Source organism: Hippocampus bargibanti, linkage group LG15, assembly GCF_051943395.1.
Source record: "Hippocampus bargibanti isolate YZ-2025 linkage group LG15, ASM5194339v1, whole genome shotgun sequence".
NCBI lineage: Eukaryota > Metazoa > Chordata > Actinopteri > Syngnathiformes > Syngnathidae > Hippocampus > Hippocampus bargibanti.
The window spans coordinates 11081976-11105571 of record NC_142748.1 but is presented as its reverse complement, the minus strand read 5'-3'; the positions used below and the strand labels follow the sequence as shown (position 1 = coordinate 11105571).

The 23596-nt window shown below is 53.1% G+C and overlaps 4 protein-coding genes across 8 annotated transcripts; all 4 read right to left on the bottom strand.

The window, feature by feature from the left end:
• Window positions 1-866: 866 nt before the first annotated feature.
• On the bottom strand, window positions 867-8308 carry LOC148887877 (disintegrin and metalloproteinase domain-containing protein 11-like). Of its 2 annotated transcripts, XM_089014766.1 has the most exons (26): window positions 7765-8307; window positions 7348-7484; window positions 7140-7216; window positions 6904-6970; window positions 5556-5638; window positions 5415-5472; window positions 5155-5215; window positions 4854-4933; window positions 4704-4778; window positions 4554-4625; window positions 4266-4432; window positions 4116-4200; window positions 3961-4051; window positions 3217-3268; window positions 3034-3133; window positions 2820-2891; window positions 2659-2751; window positions 2513-2593; window positions 2389-2439; window positions 2256-2319; window positions 2082-2187; window positions 1896-2015; window positions 1662-1827; window positions 1247-1361; window positions 1001-1091; window positions 867-909 (listed from the first exon to the last, which is right to left on the bottom strand). In XM_089014766.1, the coding sequence occupies exons 1-26, from the start codon at window positions 7919-7921 to the stop codon at window positions 867-869; spliced, it is 2364 nt and encodes a 787-aa protein (XP_088870892.1). In that variant the 5' UTR covers window positions 7922-8307. The 2 variants fall into 2 exon arrangements, with proteins under 2 accessions (XP_088870892.1, XP_088870891.1); XM_089014765.1 differs by having other exon boundaries at window positions 4554-4778; window positions 7765-8308.
• Window positions 8309-8373: 65 nt separating this feature from the next.
• dbf4b (DBF4B-CDC7 kinase regulatory subunit) lies at window positions 8374-12333 on the bottom strand. The gene is made up of 11 exons (XM_089014767.1): window positions 12222-12333; window positions 11662-11812; window positions 11408-11572; window positions 11245-11295; window positions 11100-11169; window positions 10864-10956; window positions 10748-10793; window positions 10511-10624; window positions 10312-10435; window positions 10113-10246; window positions 8374-10047 (listed from the first exon to the last, which is right to left on the bottom strand). Exons 2-11 carry the CDS (start codon window positions 11806-11808, stop codon window positions 9015-9017), a joined length of 1977 nt encoding a protein of 658 aa, XP_088870893.1. The 5' UTR covers window positions 11809-11812; window positions 12222-12333; the 3' UTR covers window positions 8374-9014.
• Window positions 12334-12594: 261 nt separating this feature from the next.
• On the bottom strand, window positions 12595-15372 carry LOC148887875 (putative phosphatase phospho1). 2 transcript variants are annotated; one of them, XM_089014772.1, is made up of 2 exons: window positions 15286-15372; window positions 12595-13910 (listed from the first exon to the last, which is right to left on the bottom strand). In XM_089014772.1, the coding sequence occupies exon 2, from the start codon at window positions 13887-13889 to the stop codon at window positions 13149-13151; it is 741 nt and encodes a 246-aa protein (XP_088870898.1). In that variant the 5' UTR covers window positions 13890-13910; window positions 15286-15372; the 3' UTR covers window positions 12595-13148. The 2 variants fall into 2 exon arrangements, with proteins under 2 accessions (XP_088870898.1, XP_088870899.1); XM_089014773.1 differs by lacking the exon at window positions 15286-15372 and adding an exon at window positions 14954-15277.
• Window positions 15373-17036: 1664 nt separating this feature from the next.
• Window positions 17037-23572, bottom strand: LOC148887874 (uncharacterized). 3 transcript variants are annotated; one of them, XM_089015980.1, is made up of 22 exons: window positions 23500-23572; window positions 23341-23395; window positions 23162-23254; window positions 23019-23072; window positions 22751-22831; window positions 22522-22610; window positions 22405-22441; window positions 22244-22335; window positions 19670-21529; window positions 19406-19488; window positions 19218-19314; window positions 19063-19120; window positions 18909-18979; window positions 18706-18833; window positions 18553-18640; window positions 18396-18473; window positions 18266-18306; window positions 18105-18188; window positions 17934-17991; window positions 17735-17808; window positions 17478-17532; window positions 17037-17301 (listed from the first exon to the last, which is right to left on the bottom strand). In XM_089015980.1, exons 3-22 carry the CDS (start codon window positions 23233-23235, stop codon window positions 17207-17209), a joined length of 3297 nt encoding a protein of 1098 aa, XP_088872106.1. In that variant the 5' UTR covers window positions 23236-23254; window positions 23341-23395; window positions 23500-23572; the 3' UTR covers window positions 17037-17206. The 3 variants fall into 3 exon arrangements, with proteins under 3 accessions (XP_088872106.1, XP_088872107.1, XP_088872105.1); XM_089015981.1 differs by having other exon boundaries at window positions 23341-23391; window positions 23500-23564; XM_089015979.1 differs by having other exon boundaries at window positions 23162-23395; window positions 23500-23565.
• Window positions 23573-23596: the final 24 nt, after the last annotated feature.

Sequence of the window (23596 nt, the reverse complement as noted above, 5' to 3'; positions counted from 1 at the left end):
AGCGGCCACCGAGAAAAAGCGCATCCCAACTTCCGGACAGACTCACTACAAAATGGCTACTCGGTTGCTTCACATCGACACTTTCAAAAGAGAAAAACGAACGGATGGATTTGCTTTTTGGAATAATAAAATAGCCAAAACTGAAACAGTTTGCTTTTCACGTTTATCTCGAACGAATAAGCAAAAGTCTCAGAACGGCTGGACGTTAAATATTTATTTCTTGCTTTCTCTAAAACCAAAATATGTCGAATAGTAGCAAGAAAGATAAATAGAAAAAGATCCCCGGGAGTTATGAGCGGCAGCATTTCCCTTATTGACCACAAGAGGGCGACAAAGCCAACATAAATGCCACAAACGCTCAATTTCGCCTGGAAAAAAAGAATATGAGCAGAATTTTTTTCTCTTTCAAAAAAGTGCCAGCTGACCCATGATTGTATTTTATTTGTTATAGTACCTATGCTTGTCTGCGACTAAAGTGTCCTTGAGAGCTTTGAAAGGCGCTTAAAATAAAATGTATTATTATTCTTATTAGATACAGACGACACATACGATTCGTCGCCGGTTGAAAAGCTACATTCATACATGGATGCAGATGACTTAGCGGCAATTTGGTGACACGTGTGGAAGGGAGGGCGGGCCGAGTGACATCGTCACTGGAAAGAAGAAAACCAGAAAAGAAAAGAGGGGGGGGGGGGCGTCTCCGAGCATCTTGCATGCGGAGATAAACAGCTCGTCATTTGGGATTGAGAATCAAACTCGGGAAGATCTGGGAAGGGGGACAGACAGGAGAAGACATCCCAAATGAGAACATCATTGATGAGGTCTTTCAAAAAGGGAATCGGGGGGAGAAAAGGGGCCACTGGTGCTCAGGACTCAAAGGCGGGGTCGTACCTTCCTCTCCGGATGTTTCTGCAAAGCGGGCACACAAACAAACGGGAAGAGCGATGACCACTCGCATCAAGGACGCTTCCAAGACGGCGTCGGGCGGGCCCGCGCTTACTTGAATCCCCAGCCGGTGCCTCCCAGGACGACGGCCGCCAGCAAGATGGCGCCGGCCACCGAGCCGATGATGATGTTGGTGCCGCTCGGACCTGCGCAAACAAAGATGGCCGCCCCGTGAAAATGGACGCGCTCCGATTCTTTGTGACGCATCCAAATTGGGACTCGGGAGGGAACTGAACCATGGTTTTTCGCGGTCATGACGGGAAAGGCGCAACTAAAATGAAACAAAAATGCGGGAAATGACCTTTGGATTTTTCCGGGGCGTCGTGCGGCGTGGGAATTGGGACGGGGTCAAAAACGCTGCAGTCTTTGCCGGCGTAGTCGCGCTCGCAGATGCACTTGACCTCGTTGCTGCACGTCTGCGCAAAGGCCATCGGGGTCCGTTTGAGAACAAAAATCATTTCATTTATAAGCGCCATTCAAAACTCTCAAGGTCACAGGATCGCTTTTTCTGTGGGTGAGCAGCGGCAGCCACACGTGCCAGCGTTCACTCAACCCGGGAGTAACTCAAATAGATAGAAAGCTAGCTAGATAGCTAATATGTTTCAAACAGATAGCAGGTAGCTAGCCATATAGCTCATAGATGAAATAAAAGAATAAAGAGAAAAAAATAGCCAAGGTGGCGTCCGTCCGTCCGTCCGTCCGTCCGTCTCGCTCACGCCGTGACGGGAGCAGCGCCAGCCGTCCGAGGCGGGACAGGCGCCGGTGTTGAAGGAGGCCACCGGGAGGCAGCGGCGTTGCCGGCACATCATGTTGGGCCCGCACGGCGTCCCGTCGTCCACGTAGCCCAAGTCCGAGCCGTCGTCCAGCAGCGCGTGTCCGCCCCTGCGAAAACAAAGCCATCGGCGAAAGGGAGACGACGCGGGCCCGTCCCGTCCGAAACCGAAGCTCACCTGCAGTCCAGGTATCGGTGCTGATGATAGACGGTCAAGGTGGTCACTTTGCCCCGCAGCTCGCCCACGCTGGGCTTGTCGCTGGCGTTGGCGCACAGCAGCAGACCGCACAGGACGTCCCTGCAAAACAAAATGGATGCCGTTGAGCCCCTCCCGCTGGACTAAAGTCATTGTCGACGGGCTCACTGCTTGTGACAACGCAGCCATCCCTGGCCGGCGGGGGCGGGGCCGCAGTTGCCTTTCTCCGTGCCCTCCGAATTCAGCTTTTCGTAGCAGAAGCGGTCGGCGGCGTCTGCGGACGGCGGAGGGGGCTGAAAAACAACCGTCCCCGGTTGGGGTCTTTGCCGTCCGTCTCCTTACCGTAGCCCCACAGGCTCCTGCACTGGCCGTCCCTGGTCTTGCAGCGGCCACCGTAGCAGCGGCCCTGGGGTGGGTGGAGGTCATGGGTCGCGATGGAGCTAAAGTGTGCGCGAGGGATGGGGGGGCCACTTACCCGGCCCGCCTCGCACGCGTAGCCGTCCAGTTTGTGGACGTTGTGAGGGCACTGTCCCACAGGGACAAACGACAAGGAGGATGGCAAGCGTGCGAACCAAAATGGCGACCGGTCCTTTTCCTACCTGGCTGGAATCCCCGACGCAAGTTTCGGGGATGTCGCAGTCGTTGGCGGCTTGGCGACACGTCACCCCTCTCATCTCGTACTGTGACGGCAAAGGTCAAGGGTCAAAGGGGCGGGACGCCGCCGCCAACAACAAAAGCGACTAACCTTGCAGTCCCTGCAGCAGAGGCCGTCGCTGCACATGGCATCGTGGGTAAGCGTGCACTTCTTGCAGCAGTCGCCCCCGCGGCGGGCGCATTCCTACGAGAGTCGACAGGCCACTGACGACGAGCGTGGGAGGGGCGCCCGCGGCGGCGGACGGCGTTTACCAGCGCCGTGCCGCAGTCGCACTCCTCGCCCGACTCCACGTGTCCGTTGCCGCACTCGGGGGGGTCCAAAAGCTGCCGCGTTCCACCGCCGTTTTAGTCCCGGGACAATTCCTCGCAAAATGGCTTTTCCGTTCCGCAAGATGGCGCCAGAGCGTCGTCCCGCTTTGGCGCCATCTTGTGGCGTCAACAGGAAAAGAATCATTTCCCATCATACCTTGCCGGGCTTGTTGAATAAGCAACTGCCGCCGCCTCGCTGCAGAAAGCGCAGATATTCGTCCACGCTGCAGCGAGAGAACTTTCTGGGCAGGTAATAGCTGCCACGCCGTCAACAACAAAATGGATTCTCACCCCAAGCGGAAGACATGTTTTCTTGTCTTTTTTTCTGGTTTGTACTCACCCGGTGTCCTCCATGATGCATCCCAGCCAAGGGTCGGGACACCGGCAGCCTCCTGGACAAACAAATCAAAGGCGCGTTGCCCTCAATGACGGCGGCGGGCCATTCGCCTTCCAAATGGTTGATGATTTTGATGAACAACCAAATGGAAAACGGGATCAAGTCCGTCTCATTTGGGCAAACGCTCATCGGGATAATCGAGGTGAGAGAGAACGCAGTCCACCTTCCCAGAGGACAGAGGACGGAGGACGGACATGAGCAACGATTGTTATTCTGTCTGCGGAGACGCACCGCTTTGTCAAATATTTGCTGCTGGCGTCTCTTGGAATGCTTCACTTTTGTTTGGAAGACAGATTTCTAAGCGCCTTTCAAAACTCTCAAGGTCACTTTACAGTCACGGGATCGGTTTCTCTGCGGGTGAGCGGCGGCAGCCACACGCGCCAGCATTCTCAACCCCGAACTCACTCAAAAAGATACAAAGCTAGCTAGGTAGCCCAATAACTAATAGAAAGCCAACTAGTTAGCCAGCCAGATAGCTAGCTAATAGATAGCCAGCTAGGTAGCTAGCTGGTTAGCCAGCCAGGTAGTCATCATAATAACCCGAATAATAATAGTTTGACTATGTGACTGTCTGTTGAATGTCAAAGTCTCCAGGATTAATAATCATAATCATAATCGTAAATGTCATTGCTGGCGGAACATTTGAAACGAGCATCGAGGCATCCAAGTGGGCCGAGCGGAGCCCACCTGCGGCCGCTCTGTCGTCGCTCCTCAGCATTCCGATGTTCTGGCCCAGGCTCCGGCACAGCGCGATGGCCACCGGACCCGCGGCGCCAAACTGGACGAGCGGCGCCGGTTAGCGCCGGTCGGTTTTGGGGGGGGCGGGGCTCGCAAAGCCTCACCTCGTTGACGCCGCCGCCTCTGCCGAGCGAGCAGACGCCGCCGACGTAGGCGGCCTCGCCGCGGCCGCTCATGAAGGTCCTCCCGCTGCGATGGGCGGGGCGTACGAGGACCGTGAGGCGGGATGGGAGGAAGGAGAGCGCAAAACTTACGAGAGGAGGTGCGCGGCGTCGCAGCGCTGGCGGACGCCGGCCTCGCGGTACTTCATGAAGTGGCGCAGGGTCAGCAGGGCGTCGTCGCCCACCGGGATGCGGTTTTCGAGGGACCAGGTTTCCACGGCGACCAGCACGATGCGCGTGTTCAGCTGCTCCTTGTAGATCTGCACATACGCGCTTGTCTTATTTGAAGTGAGTTGAAGAGTTTCACTTTGTCACCCAAGCAGTGTTTTGTTCCTCATCAACGTTCCGTTTTGGAAAAGAAGCGGCCATTTTGCGGCTCACCGCGTCGGCCATGTTGACCACCGCCTTGGCAAAGTTCTTGGTCTGCGAGGTGGAGCGACGTTGCTGGACAAACTGGAGCGGCGAAACGGCGCCCTTCAACGTGGCGCCCACTCGCCTGATCATCGTCATCGTGGCGGGTGAGGCGCTCACCAGTTGGTGATCGTTGATCACCATCAGCTCGATGTATTTGGTCTCCGTCTGCACGGCGCGCGCCCCCCGACGTGCCTGCGGGGGGCAAAAGCGTCGAAAGACAAACCTCCGGATGGAAAAACAACAACTCTGGGAATAAGAAGGACCCACGTGGCGTTTGGATCGTCTCCGGTGGCGGGCAAGCTTCCCCTTTGCCCCTGGCGCCGACCCGCCGCCGTTCACGCCGCCCGCTGGGAAACGCAGACGGGATGGCGGCACAAACAGAGGGCTTAGTCATCCCACGTGTATTTTTGCTCGCGCTGGAGAAATCAATCGCGAACGCCATTGCAGTCAAACTAAGGGCAGTTGTCGGCGCATCAACAGGTGAGGTGATTGGACCCTTGACGGAGGTAAACCATTCAACACAGAAAGGCGGGGCGGGGGGGCAATGATGGCCTTGCAGCCGTCCTACCTGGAGGTGGAAACAGGAGGACGTCGGCGAGGGGCATGCGATACACCACATGGTCCTCCTCCTGCAACAACAAAAGCGCTTTGCCCGATGGATGGATGCATAATTCATCAATCCATCACTCGGCCTACTTGATGGAACTCTGACGTGTAAAGAAAGCCGCATGCACCAATGGCGGCTATTGATCCGCCTCCCCCGTGGAGGGAACGCAGCTCCATTACCAACGGCAACGGGGCTCTGCAAAGACTTTGATGCCAACTCACCTCGCCAGCGGTCGCCGGTTCGATCCCATACGAGATATTTCCGTCGGAGAACATCCCCCTGAAAGTAGAGGAGGGGGGGGGGCGGCGGTGTGCGACATCAGCTGAAGCGACGGAGTGCCATTCTTTGACCGCTTTTCTCACCACAGGCCGCCGCAAGTGGCCACGGCCGCCCAGGATCGCGGCAGCCCTCGTATACGCCCGTGATAGTAGCAGTGCTCTCCCCCCTGTACACAAACAACAAACACACGCATTGCAGTTGTCACCGGTCTAGGAAAACCACGTACAGAGATAGCTCAGCTTACAAACACTTTAGCTCACGAACGTACGAAGATCACATTCTTGAGAATATAATCTTGCCATACAAACTAGTTTTCGGCGGACGAACCAAAACCACGCGGCGACACGGTGGCTGGCGGACTAGTTTTCGTCACCCGGTGCTTTCTTTTCTAGTGGCGTACTTTTGCTATCATGGGAGCAAAAAAGACCCCAACACAGGCTAGCGTTAAGCCGAACAGGACACAAAAGAAAATGACGGGCGAGCAAAAGGAGATGATTGAAAAACACCAACGAGGTGTGCGTTTGTGTGACTTAGCGTGACAGTAGGCTAAGTCGACCATTGCGATCATCCATTGACAACTACATCACAAAAGTAAATAAAACAACTTCATTATATAGTACAGTTTATTTCTTTAATGACAATACAATAGCACATTTATTAGAGATAAAATAAGGTCGATTTTTGTGTAGTTTTAAGGCTTATTTAGTCGGAAATGATGTTTTCTGGGGATCTGGGAACAGATTATTCTCGTTTTTAATGGTTTCTTATGGGAAATAAATGTTTGGAAGACAAACTTTTCGCCTTACACACACTTTCTGGGAACCAATTAAGTTGGTAAGCTGAGGTATCACTCTATATCCATTTTGCATTTGTTTTTCAGTCACAGGTGCTAAAAAACAGCCTTTTTTTCTTTGTTTGATGACAAAAAGTCAACCAGCGAGATGGACGACATGCAGCAAGTTTCAAAGGAGACGATGAAATTGGCTGACGCGGCACTTATTATTATTGAATGCAAACAAGGAGATGCTCCTTCTTCGTCTAATGGACGCCGGCGAGGGCAGAAATAGGCTGCGCTGCCATGCCCGCTCAGCAATCGTCAATCAGTCAGAAAACATCATCCGAGGAGAGGAAGCTCGTTGCCAGCGCATTAGCGATCGGCCTCACCAGAAAAGCAACGCGGACGTGCTTCAAAGAGATCGTTCCTCTTTCCATCTGCGACGTTGCCAATCTCGCCGCATTTAAACGCAGTTTTCCAAAGACGACGCGTCACATTCGGCGTTGCTCTGGAGTCCATTTGAATTCCCCTCGCGCCGAGCGTCCGCCGATCGGTCGGGGGAAGCACGCGGGAAGACGCTACGCCTGTTAATTTGCGCCGTGCGACGCCATTTGGCCGCACGCCGCTTCACGACATCCTTGGCGAGGCGGACTTACCTTCATCTGGGACGGCTGCCCGTCCTCTTCAAAGTGTCTCTCCACATAGTCTGTGGACAGGAGGTGACTGAGGACGAGAAAACGGGGGAGGGGGGTTGACTTTCATTTGATTACAGGTGTCACTTAACGCGGTTTGGGCGTCGGTGCGACTATAACATCGAGAAGGAATAACATCACACGCCGGCATCGCAAGGACATCGCAAGGCCCGTCCAGTCAATGGAATGACTTGACTTACTGGTTGAGTTCCAGGTCGAGGGTAAACGATCTGCCAAAGGCCTCCACCCGAAAGCTGCTCTGGGCCAAATGGATGGGCTGATGGGGGGGGGGGGGGCGCACAAAATAGACGCTCAAGTGACTACTTGTAATTGATCTTCCCAACAAAGGACAGTCGGATGACATTGGTCACGTGGTGCTTTGTAGGGGGAGGGGGTGCGCCGACCCACCTGCGCCACCCCGGAGAGGTTCCGGACCCGAGTGTCCAGGTGACTGTGGGGCAGCTCGTCCTGGGAATGAATGTGCCGCAGGAGCCTCTTGGGTTGCACCAAATCTTCGGCGGGGGGCTGCCGGCCCCCCCTCGGACCTGACGGGGGACCAAAAAAGTGTCAAATGGAGAAAAAGAACCTCGGCGAAAAGAGGCAAACACAACTTGAAAATTGTTCAATGTTTCTATCTAATCAGCTGGGTGGAAAATGGCGAAGGCTAGCTTGGCTTCAACTGAAAACAAATCGATTAAAAATCCATCGCCACCCGGTGGGGGGGGGGGGGGGGGGGCGTCGACAATCAAGCCGACGTTTGGAATCAAACCGTTCAACAATACGATTGATGTGAAAGAAGAAAGACAATTGAAAAGTCCAGCTCACCCGTCACGGAAGCGCGTGCGAAGAGGGCGGCGAACAGCAGGCATGGCGCGGCCCGCATGGTGCTCATGTAGCCCCGCCGCCGGTCCTCCTCCGTGACTCGGAGCGCCCGTGGAAGCGCCCGTGGAACGACCGAAGAGCGGAGGACTGTGGCTGTCATTTCGGTCCTCCGGCCACTTGGGGGCAGTCGTCAACCTAACGTGGCGTGAGGCAAGCGAGGACAAGACCCGCACTGCCCGATCGTTTTTTATTCAAAATTAAATCGAATCAAAAAGAAAATCAAAAGAAAAGAAAGAATCCTGCTTCCGACATTTGTTTGAAGGAAAAAATACTGACAGTGACGCTCCATTGGATGGAAGATAGTACTCGTTCTGACAATATCGTAGCGTTTCTTCTCCCCAAAACACTCGAATCACGCTTTTTTCTTTTTATAACCACTCTGTTATACAAACGCAAGAGAACAATTACGGCAATGAAATTTTGGCTCCAATGTGTAGCACATGTCACACTGCTAGATGAATTACGACAAACAGTCGTCAACTCTCCATCCGAGTCCGCCATTTTTTTCTGGAGGGAAATCACGGCGACATTTAGTGGACAATTTCAAATGAGCAGTTTAAAAACCATTTATTTGAAAACAACACATGGCATTCCGAATTACCAGCCAGATTTCATTCTATAAGCTCTATAGGTTCCACTTTTTCATGCACTTTGCATCAAAACAAAGTCATTTGGGATCAAGGCCAAAGCACTCAAGTCGTCGATTGATTGAATCATGAAGCTTTCAGGGGGGTAAAAAAAGCAACCGTTTTGTTATTTTTGTCTTGCAAGGCTGCCGAAAGACAGCAGTCAGCCTCACTCAGAACACCGACAGTCGATTTTCAGATGGCAAAAAATGATTTTAAAATCATAAATGTGCTCCCTTCTAATTGATTGAAAGAGACAAAAGGGTCCAACACTTTGAGTGGCAACGTCCACTCGTGACATTCTTGTTGAATTCAGAATTGTTAACACGAAACTGATCGGATGCAAGTTTGAGGGACAGATATCTGACATTGTTTTTGTTTGGTTTTGAATCCGGCCGGATCAGTTGACAGCCCGACAAGTTGGTTGCGTGCTACACCTGCGCGAGAGGTCGTCTTTGCCGCTCAAAAAATGTGCGCCAATATTGACTCACTTGGCTTTTTTGAAGATGCGCCGCTGTAAACGCGTCCCACAGGAGAAGGCAACAAGCGTTCTTGGCAAAAGTGCGCTCAGTGAAGTACCTGGACAATTTGCGCCACGGCCCCGGAGAAGGCCGAGGGGTCCGCCGGCCGCAGGGCGGCGCGCAGCCGCGAATCGTAGCCGCCGTCGCTCGTCCACGCGCACGGCCTGTGAATGAAGTCCGCGTCCAGGTCGGCGGCCGGCTCAGAGGGCCCCGGGGCCCCCGAGGGCCACGCGCGGTCCCAGTCCGATTCCGACGAGGACGGGGAGAGGCGCCCCACGTCGGGGATCAGAGCGGGGTCGATGCTCGCCGAGGCGGACGCTTGCGATCTGCGGCCGGAGAAGCTCAAAGGGCTCTCGGGAGGCCGTTCAACGCCGCCGCCCGACAGCGGCCAGAAGGCGCGTCCGTCTGGCTCAGGAGGGCCCGCGACGTCCGTTGCATTCCGCTGGCCGACTTCGAGCACGGTCCCGTCGGAAAAACAGCGCCGGTCCCGGGGGAAGACGCCCGTTTGGGACTCGCTGACGTCCGTGCCATCTGTTCTTGTCCTTTTCCTGCGCTCGCGGTCGCAGCCGGAGGACCGAGGCCGTTTGTCGGGATTCGGAGTCTCCGGGCGAGACAGGGGCTCGCTTAAAAGCGCTCGGAGACCTTTGCCACCTCGCGTAGCGGATTCAGAGCCACTTGGAGTCGTCGCGGTTTCATCTTCCCAATTTTGAGGACTGAGGACGGGAGGTTCCGAGTAGAGACACGGCGTCTCCGGGTCGTCGTCCAGAGTGAAGACTTGCGGGCTGAGGACCGGGGGGTCCGAATACGCCTCAGGCGGTGGATCTCGAGAGACGCGATGAGGAGAAAGGCCTCGCTGCGCAGCGTGGAGAACCGGGACGGGCGCAGCCGCAGTCCAGCCGAGGTCATCGGGTCGGGGGCGCCGGACGCCAGCCGGGTTCGGGCTCCGATTCCCGACGGGTGAGCGAAGAGGAGAATTCCCGGCGGGTCCTTTCAAGGCTCCGACTTGATGTTCCATCTCCGAGTCGGTCAGATGCACGAGTTCCAGTTGGGCCGGGATGGGCGGCGGCGCGTCCGGCGGCCTGCGAAGGTCACGTGGCCGAATTAGTCGCGAAGCCGAGAAGCCAAGGACAGCGACGCTAGCTACCTATTGGGCACTTCGCGGGCCCGCTGGCGAGAATTGAGGACGAAGGCGGGAACCATTTGGAGCAGCAGACGCTCCAGGGAGCCGTAATCGGGGCTCTCGGCGACAAAGGCGCGATGCCCATCCGACTGCAAGTGCTGCGGAAGACAAAAGGCAACGGTTGGACTCTCCAGACGGCGCCGCGGAACAACGAGGCGCTCACCTCCGCCAGGTTAGCGAAGGAGCGAAGGCAGCATTCGCAGTAAGAGACGTTCTTCTTGCGGGGGGGCCGAAGCCACGGGGAGGAAGACTTGTCCTCGCCGCCGCACGCCATTTTGCTCGGCGGCCTGACGGGCACAGACGCAAACATCAACGCACATCGGCGTCAGGGCCGGGCCGGCGAGCGCGTTCGGCGGACCAACCGTGGCGTCGTCTTGCTGAAGCGAGGCGGGGACGGCGCCTCGAAGGGACTCAAGCGGCCGGCGTAGCACAAGGAGGGCCAGCGCATGGACTGCACATGCAAGGGCTTGTACTTCCTGCTCGCAACAAACAAAACAGAGTTTTGAAAGGCGCTCACAAATGAAATGGATTATTATTTGTTGAGTACATGAGCAGAAACGTCAAGAAGGGCATGCGTGCGTGCGTGCGTGCGCACTCACCTGCTGACGTCTTCAATTTTGAGGAAAGGAGATCTCAGAGGCACGGCTGCTCAAACGCAAAGCACAAATCAGATCCGGTCGGAGGCTGTCGGCCTATTTGGGGTACATTGGCTGACCTTTGACACCGCGGCAAGAGGGCTGCTTGTTGGAAGTCTTCTCGGCGCCGGTGGCACATTCGCGGTTCAGCTTCTTCAGGTAAATAAGCACATCTACGACGGCGGCGTTAAGGGGCGCTTCATTTCAACAACAACAACAAAAAAATCAAGCATTTGATCATCCGGGACGCCCGCAAAGGAGCAGCCGCGAGCGCCACCTGCCCGCGCACCCGCATTCATTTCACGGCCAAGGATACCATCGGCGTGAACAACGCTCACCCCCCATGAGCGAGCGCTTGACAACACGTTGCCCGCCTGCAGACACTCCTACAAAATAAAATCACATTTCCTGTCAGGACAAATGGCAAATTGTCAAAGCGTGTCCGTCAGCTCGCTACTCACATTGTTGCCGATGGCTTTTTCAAGCAGAGCTTTTCCTCGGCTGCCGCAGGCCTTGGAGAACACAGTCCGACGGTCAAAGTTGATTAAAAACAGCCAGACTTTATCTTTGTTCATCGATTGCGGCGGTGAGCGACGGAGCATCAGAAAACAATGGCGGTGGTACCGCTGGCCGAGGAGTTCCGGGTCGCCTCTCGCCGCCATCCGGACCGCATTCTCGCCGCTGCGACTCGTGGCTCCTCCTGCTTCCCGCAAGCTTTTTCTCCTCCGAGCCCTCCTGACGTCCCGTCACCACAAAGCTCACATCTCTGTGGAGGAAGCTCTCCACACTCTTTGAGAAGAACATACAAAAAAGGTCAAACGTTTCCGGCGTTGACCGCCCTCTACGGATACGGTAAGATTGTAAGACGTGCGGCGTACCCCCCCGAGGACAGTTATGGCTTCCAAAAGCAGGGCTGCTAGACGTTTTTTCACATTGTCCAAATAGAAGGTCTTCCCTTCCAGCTTCTTCTTCCCGAGATGAAGTTTTCCCAAAAGGCCCGGCTGCTCCGCACAGTGCTTCAGCATATTCCTGATGGCGCGGCGTTCGGTTAGAAAACATTGAACGTGATCCACGGGGTCATTTCTTCATCAACCCGAATGACTTCAAAATGACTTCAAAACAGCGGTTCTCAACGATTGCACTCTGCCGACATATTTATGAGACACGCGGAACACAAAAATGGTGTCCACGGGAGGGTTTTGGATAACTCGGGGGTTTAGTTTGAGGTCAAGTCACGCTGTTAAAACTGTTTTTGAAAGGCAACGTTACGCGATAAAAAGCCAGCCAACTCGACGCTAGCTTGACGCGGCGGCTAAACTCGTTAGCTTCAACTTCGACAAACCAAGCCGAGTCTGTCAAATTTACAAGATGGGGCCGATAAATCTTGGACCACAATATATTCCGTGTCAACAAGAGGAATGGAATCTGTGTCACTTACCTTTCGGAACTTTGTATTTAAAGACTTTTGGTTTCGGTAAGGAATCGCCAACAAATGGACGCACAAGACAGTTACCGCCGATTTAAATTGAAAAAAAAAAAAAAAAAAAAAAAAAAAAAAGAAAAGAAACACCGGCAGAGACACGTCATTTCCGGCACGAAGATGCATTGAAGTGACGCCTACAAAAATACGAATTCTTAAGACTTCCGTGACATAAAAAATATTGTACTTGTTCTTTGTTGACCCAGAAAAGCTTACGATGACATATGTGGTATTTATAAATTTTTTTTAATAAGAAATTGCGTTTGCGTGTGCGTGAGTGCGTGTGTTTAGTGGCTGAGAAGATGGGATTAAGCACTCAAGAGGGCGTGCCTGGTGATGTAATGGCTTTTATATTCCTGTTATTTTTGTAATCAAATCGGAGCAAGAAAAGTCGAGCGGGGGCAAAAGTCCAAAAGTAGCGGGAGGGGGTGTGAATGTGGGTTGTACACAACGTATTTTCAGACCCTCCATCTTGCGTCCCGTTTCATTATTGCACATAGGTCAATACAACCCCACATTAAAACAATCCACCTCAGATTCACTTATTTGTGTTTTTTTTTTGCATGTTTCACCCCCACTGTTAGAACAGGCCCCAATGGGGGGACTTTCTGAAGGTGTTATTTCATTAAAAAAACATCTTTACATGTATCATGTGGTCCTATATTTTTTTTTGGGGGGGGGATAAAAACATTTTGATGCTATCTAACATTGACACAAGAGGTGTCATCAATTCAAAGTGAAGTTAAAAGCATATCTGCTGAGGTCCTTGTTTGGAAAGCGGGTGCGACCTTGTTTGTTTTGTTTTGTTTAACACTTTGGATATTTCTCCCCAATGTAACAAAAAAAACAAAAACAAGCGTTGTCACGCTTGTTTTCTCCGCTCGCTCAACTCTCCTCTGCGATCTTCTGGAGGCAGTCCACGACGTCTTGGCCGCTGGCCCAGGGGACCACGCCGGCCTTGACTTGGCCCCCCTGGGACGTGAGCAGCGCGTGCAAGGGGAAGTCCTTCCTGGGGAAGACCGTGTCGCGGGGCCCCAAGGCCAGCGAGGGGCACAGGTCGTTGGCGCCGTCGCCCACGTAAAAGACGCGCTGGAAGGGGGCGCCGCGCTCTTCTTGCCTGACGGCCAGGTACTCCCTGACGATGACCTGCTTGCACATGTTGTCGGGGCAGCGGGGGCACGAGTGGGCGTGGAAGGGGAGCAGCACCAGCCGGCCGGCGCCGTCAAAGTCCGCCGGGTTGCTGAAGATCCGGCGGAAGAGCCGGCGCACCCCGGCGCGCTCCAGCCACGTGCGGATGAAGTAGACGTTGGCGTCCGACACCACCGCCAGCTCAAAGTCGCGCCGGCGGCCCCGCAGGAAGCGCAGCAGGGCCGGCGCGCCGGGCGCCGGCGCCATGCCCTCCACGGCCGAGCGGATGGCCGGGGGCGACACCCCCCGCTCCGCCATGTAGGCCAGAATGGCCCGCATGCGGCGGTTGCCGTGGCCCTCGCGGCAGCCGGCCCGCAGCCGCTCGGGCAGCCGCCGGCCCGGCAGGGCCCGCAGCACCGCGTCGTCGCTGTTCTCGTTCACCAAAGTCTCGTCAAAGTCGAACAGGACCAGGAAACGCGCTCGGGGCTGCCCGCTCATCTTCGCTCCTCGTTCCCTTCTCTGCAAACAAAATGGCGTCGTGTGTTCAGGAGCAAGCGTGCAGCCGCACATCAACAACAAAGCGCTCGATGCAAATTGCTTTGCCTGCTCAAAGAAAGCGCGTTTCATGCCCTTTGGGGACGTCACGCGACTGAACTCGTGCCTACTTGGTCACGTGTTCAGCAGAAGGCCGGAAAAAAAAAAAAAAAAAAAAAAAGAGGCCGTTGACTCGTGATGCCGTTTGCGCCACAGCCAAAGAGCACTTTGCTATTAATTCAAGCCAGCTGACATGTCAAAACATGCTAATTATACGACGGCGAGTCGTGTTGACACACGAGGAGCCAAAAGAAAGGAATTTGTTTTTTAATAGCTCGCCGTAACCGCAGCGCCTAAAGAATGCTGCGTCTTCTGCCACTACTTTGCTTATCTAACAGTACGAGAGTGGCACACGCCCTTGCGCAAGCGGAGGCGCACGCCACAACCGACTGGCGTTTCAGAACTGTTTTTCACAGATAGGCTCAACAAGTCAAGCAGAAGATGGAGGTCGACATCTAAAATGGCGACCAGAGAGCTAAAACAGTCTTCTCCATCAGACTAAATAAAGGTCCCAAGATGGCGGCTCGTGTCAAATATCTCGATTCGACGTAGCTTTATTCTGAGGACACAAAACGAAATGGATGAGTTTTCAAAAAATGCAGCATATTATTTGCTCACTTGACACAAACAATAGGAAAGATTATTCATTCACAATTCATCAAACTTGAACGACACCCTTTATCTTATGCTGTACTGTGTTCACGCTTGCAAGAAAAGAATAATAAAACAGAAAAACTGATTTTTTTTCAAGCATCTAAAATTACAATTGGGCAGCGATGATTTCATGACATTTTTTTTATCATTTCACAAACTCTTGTTGGAATAAAGTGATTACAGCTCATAAAAAAAGCACATTACGACGTAACTATGCCACTTTGGCAAAGTAACGCTCAAGTACGAGTCACTAAATATAACCGCAAATACTAAGTAAGGGTACATGTTGAAGAATTTGAAAGGGTTAAAAATACCTATGGGCGACACCCCCAGAAAAAAAACCCAAGCAGAAAGAACATTGGCGCGAATTTGATGGAGTCCGCGTTGGTTTTGAGCAGACGACATTCTTCCAGTCGCCCGTGAACGAATGACGGGAGGAGGTCGCGTACATCTCTGCACACTCCGATTCGAAGACACGCAGTGACAGCGCCGCTATTTTGCCACACGAGGTCACCGCTCCGAGTCATCGTAAACCGAACGTCGGGCGCTCGGAGGGGGCGCCGCGTCACACGCGCGCAATCGTGCTTGTTTGCCGCGGACATATTCAAAGCGGAGGCGTGCAGAGACGCCGGATCGAGGCGCTTACCGACGTGGCGGCAGCCGTAACCCAGTGACGACGAGACCGTTCGCGGGCTCTTCGCCACCGCCGCAGCAGCTCACTGGAAAGAGGCGGGGAGACTTAGAATATAGACACTCATTGAGCGCAGTCGCGCTCATCGCAATACCTAAGTCGACGGCCATGTTGGATGTGTCCGCTCTCCACACGAATCAAGGCGGTGTTGGGCAAACTACTACTTAGCAAGTGGAGCAAGCTATGTTAAGCCATTCAACAGTGAAAGTAAAGTAACTTCAACCCAAATTACAAAGCACTTTCAAAATAAAAAAAACTTCTGACGGTGATTTAATAACGTCAAAAAATCAGCAAATTCTAAAGGACACGTAACACCCCAAATACCCGAAAACCACAAATTAGTCTTACCTGTGAAATACAACATCGTCAAATCAGGCTTTGAGTGGAAAATGGTGATTTGATGAATGAGCAAGTCAGGCGCTCCACTCGGCCACATCCAAGATGGCGGCGAGGTCGACGTACGCGACGACACCAAGCGAAGAGTCGACGTAGGAATATCTGTGATGACGCCTACCGTTTCTCCCTCAAAGGCACAGCGTCAAGGTTGACGGACAACGGAAAGTCACTTCCGTCACAGCCTTTCACAATTAAAATTTGCGCAAAACTTAAGCCGTGGTGCAACAAGTGGAAAACTTTCGCGGTTACGAACGGCGAAAAACGGATTCGCTTGCCGTATTTAGTCCTGTTATGTGATGAAAATGGAGGCCAAATAACCATTTGCATTTTCACATGTACTGCCTGGACAATAAAACCAAAAGTTGGCCATTTGAGTGGACGAGTACTCGCGTCAAGCTATCGGCTGTTAAAGGAGGTTTGACGCCACTTCCTGTCTTCAGAATCAGAATCAGAATCAGAATCAGAATCAGAATACCTTTATTCGTCCCGCAATGGGGAAATTTGCAGTCCACAGCAGCAATTGAAGAGGGATGGGGTTGGGGTGGGAGTGAAAGGATAGAAAACAAGATATTCTAAGCATAACAAAATAAAAATGTCAACTGTATACTGTGAAAATGTAGATGTGCAAAAACCGTTCTATAAACAAGACTGTACATAGTGCAGAATCAAGAGATGCATTTAGATATATTGCAACAACCCATATTTACAAGTGTCCAGTTTTTTTTTTTTTTTTTTTCTCAGAATAAAACTTGTGTTTCAAGCTTGCCCTCACAACAAGCATCCGTCCCATCGCCTCTTTCCAAAACAAATAAGGGCAAGTGTCAAAAGAAATGCCCTTTTGATGATTTCGGTCTATTAGAAAAAAAGAGCAGGGCAAATGGAATGCTCAAATCCAAGGCTTTCAAATGCCACTTGACGGGAACAGCTCGTTTCTCCTCAAACAAGAATGGCCGCGGTTTATCTCGCATACGAGCCAAGCCGGTTGGTCCAATGTGGCTTGATGTTTGTCCTTGCCTACACAGCCGCCTGCATATCTATTTCTTTCTTTCCTTTTTATTTCCTGTATATGACAGTTGTCCATGTTAAGCACTTTGTTATAGCTTAAGCTGTTGTTAAAGCGCTATATCAATCAATGTACACTATTGTATTGATGGACGGATGAGCAACTGGAAGGAAGGAAAGAGGAATAGTTTCCTTGTTCCGTTTTGGCGCCAAAGGGAATCAGAAGGACGTCTGCAAGCTGGGGATAAGGAGGGGGGGGGGGGTGCGATTTCCTTTGCATCGTCATCCATGAAAGTTGAATGGCTAAAAGTCAATCAAGTGCACAGGCCAAGCAAGTTCCCAATGAAAACACCCAGACCATTTTAGGGTCTGGTGATTTCCTTTTTTTATTGAAATAAATAGATCTTAATTTTCCATCTTTCTGGTCTTTTAGTGTGTGCGCATTTTTGACAGTTGATGGAATCCCTTAAAAATGTCGTCAGACGAGGTAGTTGGCGTAACCTTGGAGGCTGTAGGTGGCCACCGTGTCCAACAACCAAGCGCGACTCACAAGCGTGGCCTGCCTTGACAGACCTGCGCAGTCACAAAACAAGCGACGTGTCAACACGGCGCGTCCGCGATTCTTGTTTTTTTTCCCCGATGCAAATTCTTTGTTGTTTGCAAAGTATGACATGGAAATACAACCATCGCGGTCACAACAACCATGATTGTTCAGATTTTTGAGGTTAGCCGTCGTATACGAAACTCACCGTTGTACGGCCGTGGATCTGTTCCGGGCTGAACGATGACCAGCTGATTGGATTTCTGCCAGAACAAAATTAATAGACATTAATTCAAAAAACAGGGGAGGTGGGCTTTCTTTAGCATCTGCGCACTTGACTGCAAATCGAGCCGCTAAGTCATCAATAGTTGCTTCACTGACACGAGTAAAGATTGGAAAGCACGCGCAAATGCGTCTATATGAAGCGTACGGTACGCAGTGAGCGAAAGGTGACGGCGGGCTCACCCGTTTGCCGTCCAGCGCCAGCGGGTCTTTGACCACGGTGGCTCCGCATAGTCGCGCCATCCACTCCATTTCCTCTGCGAGAGAGAGCAACAATTCAAGAATCCAAGGGACAACATAATGGAGACATTTCCAAGATCCCCGAGCTCGCGTCGGAACCCGAAAATGCGTGAAAACGGAGGTGAGCACTGAACACGTTTACCTGTGGTCATGTTGACAAAATGTCCCTGGAAGCAGATTTCGTAGCCCTTCATGAGAAGCTGCGTGGAAAAAAAGCCAAGATGTGAACAAGGCGGGAGAAAAAGCGCCGCAAAGGGCAACGTGGACGGAAGGTCGAATAAGTTTGGTTAGCCGCGCAAGATGGCGCACTCACGTTGTTGTCGGCGGTGGCGCGAGCTCTCTCGGGACCGCCGTGAGCCGGTCCGTTCACCACGTCGCCTTTGACTTCAAATGAGCTCTGCAAGATGGGGCGAAGGAGGGAGAAAACGTGACGCGCTCGCTTCGATTGATCGCGGCGACGGAGGGCTGGCGTACCTCGTCCAGTAGTTTCTTTCGCTCGAAGCATTGGGCGATCCCTGCCGGGAGCAAAACCACAAGCTCGCAAATCCACGGCGGCGAGTCAGGCGCCGTGGAAAAAACAAACCACTCCAAATCCGTGACTTACACTGGAAGCTCACCACCCACTTCCTGCCCGCGATGCCCAGGAAGTACTTGAGGGTCCGCTCGCAGACCAGTTGGTCATCTGAGGGGGCGGGACGGGTTTTTAGCGTCACGCCGGGAGGAAAACGATTGGCCCTGAGGAGCAGGCGGCTTTGCGTTACCTGTGCGCATGACAACGTGGGTGACCTGCTCGCTCATCTCGGAAAGCACGCGAGCGCCGACGATCCTGGCAAAGCGCCTCACCGCCACCTGCAAGGAGGACGCGCCCGGTCGGCGCACCGCAAGCGTACCCACGCGCGCGCGGTTCCGCGTACCTGTTCGGCGGGCGCCAACCCCGACGAGACCAGCACCACGTTGGCTCCGCCGCCGTCTATCTCGGAAGTCGTCTTCTTTTTGCGCTTTGAACGGCCGCAACCTTTGACGCCTGGTCCCGCGCGCGGCGCTAAGCGGGAGGACGATGACATCATTGGGTGAAATGACAACCAGCGGGACGAGTGAGACGAGTGGTGGAACTGACGGGTGTGGGCGGTGGGCGGAGCCACGTGTTGTCCGTCACGGAGGTGCTTTTCTTGCTCTTCTGCGTCTTTCCTGCCACCAAAGATTTTTGTCTTTCTTGAAAATGGAGGAGCGCAGAGTGGCGATGATCCAAAGTGCGCCGCCGCGTGACCAACCTGTCCGGATGGCAGCTTGCGTCGGGCTCACCCGGATCCGATTTCTGCCCGTTGGAGCCTTCCGAGCGACGACAAACAGAATGCGCTCAAGCGACAGAACCAGGATTCGGTGTCATTTGGAAAAGTCCATATTGGATGGGGCGCGGCGCGCTTACGGGCATCCGAGTCGGCCTCCTTCTCCTGGAGAACCTCCGTCACCAGCGCCATCAATTTCTCCAGCCTCACCAGCTCCTTCTGCATCTCCACTTTTTGCTGGCCACGGAAGGGCAAAAACATGCTAGGCTCTTCTTCCGTTGCTTTTTGATTGATGATTTCAAGATTGAGACGACAGTTTGAGATTTACCTGCGTCACGAGAACCTCACTTGCAAACTGCGACGAGCCGGCAGACGCAACGGCACCGTTCACTGCGACGTCGTCCGCCTCCCCTGCACATCATATTCGCTAGCTATTAGCTATCTATTCGCTGGCTATCTAGCTAGCTGGCTAGCTTTCTAACTTTTTGAATTATTCCGGGTTGAGCGGACGGATAATAACGTATTATTATTATGATAACACTTCCAATTCAAACTGTTTGCGTCAAAAATGAAAAGCGGGAAGGGTCCTCACCTTGCTTCCTGGATTCTTCCGGAGAGTCAAACAAGTCGAGGGACGCCTGGCTGGCGGTGACGCCGTCGGCGCCCTCGCACGGCACGCCGACATCACGGGCGCCGTCCAAAGTGGGCGGCGACCCGCGGGCCCTCCTCCGCGTCTCGCGCCTGAGGTCGCGGCGGGCGGGCGGGCGCGGGCCGGTTTGGGTGGCGAGGGGCGGCGGGATGGCTCGAACCCTGAGGCCGTCCGGAGTCAAGGAGCGGTCGCCGTCGACCGGACCTTGGGACGCACTTGCTGAAGCGTTTCCACGGGCGACGGCGGCGTTTTCAAAGGGAACGGGCCCGCGCCGGTGAAAACGCAGTCCGGAATCGGCCACCTCGGGCACCGCGGATGGCGGCGAGCTGGCCGTTTCACACGCGGTCGCTTCGTTTGGACTGAGGGCGTCGCTGAGAGAGCTCCGGAGCGCAACGGCGCCGCCGGTCATCTCGGCGGGCGAATTTGTCGAGGGGATCAAATCGCTGCAGGTTGACGGCTCGGCCAGCTCCGGATTCGCCGTCGTCGTCATCCGCCGGACCGCCAACCTGGTCAGACGCGTCTTTCCCGAGCTGCTCGGGAGTTCCTCCTCAGAGTCTCGCCGGCGACCTTTCTTGGCCTTTTGGCGGGCGAGGCGGAACGACTTCCTTTTGGTGGCCTTGAAGCTCCCGAGGATTTGAGCCGTGTCCACCTCGCTGTCGTTTTCCGTCGGGGCGCTCGGCATCAAACGCGGCGCCGGCGGACTCGGAGGGGGCGGGACCTCCGCGCCCGCCCCGCTCGGGCTGGGAGGAAGTCTCGGGAGGAGGCTTTCCAGGTGGCAGATGTCCATGTTTTCGACGGCGCACACGTCCTCGTCATAGACGCAGCCGTCGCTTTTGAAGGCCTTCCCGGCCAGAAGATCCAAAGTTCCGCCATCTTGGAGGGCCGTCGCCCCCGGGCGAGTTGCGGCTTTTTGAGCGTCCGCCTGCGCGAGGTTGCGGGAAGGCAAGCGAAGTCTCCCGCGTCTCCCGGTTCCCGCGGCCTCCTGGTCCTCGCTGCTGGGGTAGTTCTCGATATGAAGCCGAGCCACCTCCGACGGGGGCCGAACGTGGCCGCCTCCATCTTGAACGGGGACGAGAACCAGGGGTTCCGTCACTCTCAGCGACGTACTTTTGCCCGAGCGGACCCCTCGCACGCCTGCTTTTTTCGGAGCGGAACTTTCCCATTCAGCTTTGGCCTGTAAATGCGACTCGAGGCGCCGGAGGGCGCGCCGCGACCTCTTTGTCGGCCTGCGTTCCGGCTGAGGCGCTCCGAGGATTGTCGTCTCCTCATTTTCCGGAGAGTCGTCGGGCCCCGTCTTCCCAGTCTCATGAATTCCTGGTTCTTCGGTGGTTCCGGGCGCTTCCAGATCGACAAGCGGTTCCTCGGTTGAGGTCATCATCTTTCTTTTTTGGGGCAGCTTCTCCGAGGAGCGCCGTCGCAATTCACTGCCGCCTCCTTGCTTTCGCTTGTAGGTGACTCCAAAAACGTGGTCCTCCAGGGTTTTGGCCTTGACAACCTCTGCGGGCGGCGCCAAATCCGGGTTCCCGTCGCTGGGAGCCCTCAAGAGCCATTCCGACACTTTCTGCTGACTTTTCCTCTTCCTCTTCTCAGGCTCCTCTTGGCTTTTCTGCTTTTGCTGGGAGATTTGCGTGAGAGGTTGAATTTCCGAAACAAAGGGCGCGAGTTTGCCGCCGCTAGTGGCGAGTCTCGACGTGGTGGCTTTTGCCTCCAGCAATTCCAAGGATTGCGACGTTTGAACGTCGCCGTCTGTCGTCACGGGATCGGAATCGCCAAAGCCCATCACTCTTGCAAATCCATTGAGAGCTTCAAAAAACCAGTACAAATTGCAACAATTTGACAGTTTGGAGCAACAACAATATTTCCGTCATGAGAAGATCCAGACACTACGACGAGGACCCCTTACTTCTTTTTTTTAATCTGAAATTCCTGCTAATTCTTGGTTTCCTACGATATTTTGGAGAGTTCCCTTTCCAACTATGTGCAAAAAGTTTGGGTAACAGTTATTATTTCATCAAATCGGGCCTAAATTTGAGTAAAATCACAGCGCAGAATTAATAATTTGGGAAACAAAATTTTAAAGGTCAATTGATAACGTTAACTTACCGATGCAATCTTCAAGTCAAGTCGGGAAATATATTAGCAAGCTTGCTATGTATTAGCTATATAGCTATCTAGCTAGCTATTTGAGTCAGGAAACATATCAGCTATCAAGCCAGTTAGCTAGCTATCTATAATCATTTTAAGCGCCTTTCAAAGCTCTCAGGGACACTTTACAGTCTATTAGCCAGCTAGCTTTCTAGCTTTTTGAGTGACTTCCGGGATGAGTGAACGCTGGCGCGTGTGGCTGCCGCTGCTCACCCACAGAAAAACTGATCCTGTGACTGTAAAGTGACTGAGAGTTTTGAAAGGCGCTTCGAAAAGAAATGTATTATCATCATCAAGAGAGGTCAGTTTGCACATTAGTCCATCTTTGTTGATGTGAACAGAAGCAGCGTTTGTCAATGGCCAAGCTTTTACCTGCTATAGTTGATGTGTGAGAACTCGGTGGAGCCTTTTCAACGTCCTCGTCATTGTCGGGCGTCCCATCCACCCGTTTATCGTCGTCGACCCTACCGGGAAGGAAACGCATCAACGGCAGTCGCAATTGGACTCCCAACATGACTTTCACACACACTCACCCAGACGGCCTTCCTTCTTGGGCCCGTCCCGTCCAGTCTGAATAAAGAAATGATAAACTATTGGGGTCTCTGCCTTTCATTTGAGCCACCAAAATCAAAGGATGGCGCAGTATTTACAATTTGTGTCGGTGTCACGTTCATACGCCTGGATCATGTCTTGCAGTCCAGTGACGAGTTTCTGGAAACCTGGACTCTCCTGCAAGCTTCTGCGCGAGAGAAAAAGAAATGTTTGGAGACACTTTGAGAGGCCAGGTCTCCCCGTTTACGTCTCAGAGGCTGAATCACGGACGTTCCAATGAGGAACATTTTGGCAACATCTCTAGAAATGATGATGAGTATGAGCAACCTCTTAGTTATCTTTTCTTTACACACTGGGCAGTCGGCTCTGCTTTGCTTGGCGTTGTCCAACAGCTTCAGCATACAAAACCTACATTGGTGGACAGAAATTGTGGAATAAAACAATCGCAACATTCACGTGTACGAGTACGGACGACATCACGTTTGAAAGGTAACAAGGGATTAATTAACCAAACCAAATGACAAAGCCAAACATTAAACAGAGTGCTCCAAAACCAAATTTGTTGTGAGTGAAAATGACATGAAACGATACCTACTTGCAAAAATGATGGTTACACTTGGTAGAAACCGGTTTGGTCAACAAATCTAAACTATTTTTGGAAAGGAAATGACAACAATATTAGAAATATGGCCGCTCTGTGCACTTTAATAGCGATATCGATTCGTTAATGCCAATTACCATATGGGGCATTGCAGAGGCTCCCAAAGGACAGCAATTCCCCTTTTCACCTCGGTGGGTTTTGGCGGTGCCATTAAGTCGTTTTTGTTGAATCTAAACTCAACAAAACGGAAAGTTTCGACAAGACGTGAGTCGCATTTGAATAAATAAGAACTCATTTCACCAAGCGATGTCGTCACCGTTGGAGTGAAGCGTTCTGACGTCAACCGGTTCGATTTCGTGAGAGTGTGCTACCTTAACGACACATACAATGTCGGAATTAGAAGGACGACGCCGCGTTAAGCAAACTGACAACAACAGAATGACGGGAAATGGCGGCGTTTGACAGATATACGTACACTTGGGAACCATTTTACCAGCCTTTCCTTCACTCTTCCGGTGTCACCGTCTTCCTTTTTCCCGCATATTTTCTTCTTCTTTTGTTATTTATTGAAG